This window comes from Etheostoma spectabile, unplaced genomic scaffold, assembly GCF_008692095.1.
Source record: "Etheostoma spectabile isolate EspeVRDwgs_2016 unplaced genomic scaffold, UIUC_Espe_1.0 scaffold363, whole genome shotgun sequence".
NCBI classification, from domain to species: Eukaryota; Metazoa; Chordata; class Actinopteri; order Perciformes; family Percidae; genus Etheostoma; species Etheostoma spectabile.
In genome coordinates this window covers 132,525-134,247 of record NW_022605593.1, presented here as the reverse complement: position 1 = coordinate 134,247, position 1,723 = coordinate 132,525, and the positions used below count along the sequence as shown (strand labels likewise).

The following is a 1,723-nucleotide window of genomic DNA, read 5'->3' as shown; positions in this document are numbered from 1 at the left end:
GGGGCGCACTAAGGTCTATATAAAGAGACTTCAGATACAGTATTAGGGGACCACTAAGGGCTACTATAAAAGAGACTTCAGATACAGTATAAGGATCACTAAGGTCTATATAAGAGACTTCAGATACAGTATTAGGGACCACTAAGGTCTATATAAAAGAGACTTCAGATACAGTATTACGGATCACTAAGGTCTATATAAAAGAGACTTCAGATACAGTATTAGGGGACCACTAAGGTCTATATAAAAGAGACTTCAGATACAGTATTACGGATCACTAAGGTCTATATAAAGAGACTTCAGATACAGTATTAGGGACCACTAAGGTCTATATAAAAGAGACTTCAGATACAGTATTACGGATCACTAAGGTCTACATAAAAGCATCCAAAAAGCACAATGTCATGGGACCTTTAAAATGCACCTGTCTGTTGTTTTTCCAACAACGACAGTTGGCTGCAGACTGTTATGTCCCGGTGTTGAAATCCTCTACAAGGAAATACACTTTACAGTGCCCTATTGGCACCGAGTTTGTGTACCCATCCCTGATCTGGACAAAAACAAGACATTTAAAGACATCACCTTGGACTTTGAGAAACTAGGGTGGACAATTCTGATTTTCTGACATTCTTATACAATGAAAATCCTCGTTAGTTGCTACCCCAGTCATAGGTAGGAACAAACTCAATATAATGTAGCTTTTTTTGTATTTTCATTTTTTCATAACCTGACTTAGATATAGGAAAAGATATTTAAATATCCTGCTCTGTTCTGAGACTAAGTGACTCTCCACGGCTCAAAACGCCCGAGTCTCAATATGTTTTGGGCACTCAGTAAAACTCACCAGAGGATTTCCGTCAGACCAGCGGAAGTCTCCCTCGATGGTTCGGTCATTCAGTCCAATCCACTGATATTCTCTGTATCTGTCTAAAAATAAAAGGTGTGTGAGGACAGACAGCAAGAGAGGGCTCACTGCAGTGGAGCTTTAACAGAATATGTCAGGTGTCCTCAAACTTCTGACTCAAAGGTCGGCATCAGATTTTAATTTAAGGTCAGAGGTCCGAAAAGATTGGCAATAAGAAAAGAAAATTCAATCAACTCATGTATAACTTTAAAGCAACGTAGAGTTAAGTTGAGCACTGGGTTTTGTACTGATACCAACTGCAACTACCAACTGTGGGGTAGTATTAGGTATAAAAGTATCCAAAGAGCACTATATCATGGGACCTTTAAATAAACCCACAAAACAATCACAAAATGACTACAGGGATGCAACAAAAAACAACAACCAAATGCATACACATCACAATTACAAACAACCCAAAATTAGCACAAAGAGACACAATACGACCACATAGACAAGCAAACAACTAACAAATACATGCAAAACAATCACAAAAAGATCCTAAATGACTAAAAATAATCACAGAGATGCTAAACGATTAGAAAGTGACCACAAGGGAGCGCACAATGAATGAAAATAGACCTGCCGCAAAGAACAAAGTAACAGAAAACGGCCACATGGACCCATAACGTGTCTAACAAAATGACAATGAAAATCTATTTAATCCAGCTTTTAATTTGATAAAGCTTTTGTTTTTGAGATTTAATCAATCACATTTGTCTCGGCACTATGTGGCATTTCCTTTTTTCCTGTAAGATTCTTTTCAAGGCATTTTTAGGCCTTTATTGACAGGACAGCTGAAGACATGAAAGGGGAGAG

General features: G+C 38.0%; 1 protein-coding gene across 3 annotated transcripts in view; it reads right to left on the bottom strand.

Annotated features, from left to right (window-relative positions):
* bcan (brevican) overlaps window positions 1-1,723 on the bottom strand; it is a 40,636-nt gene that overhangs the window by 4,607 nt on the left and 34,306 nt on the right. For all 3 annotated transcript variants that reach the window (XM_032511421.1, XM_032511418.1, XM_032511419.1), the window contains one exon: window positions 845-927. In XM_032511421.1, coding sequence (XP_032367312.1) covers window positions 845-927 — 83 coding nt within the window. The remainder of the gene's footprint in view (window positions 1-844; window positions 928-1,723) is intronic.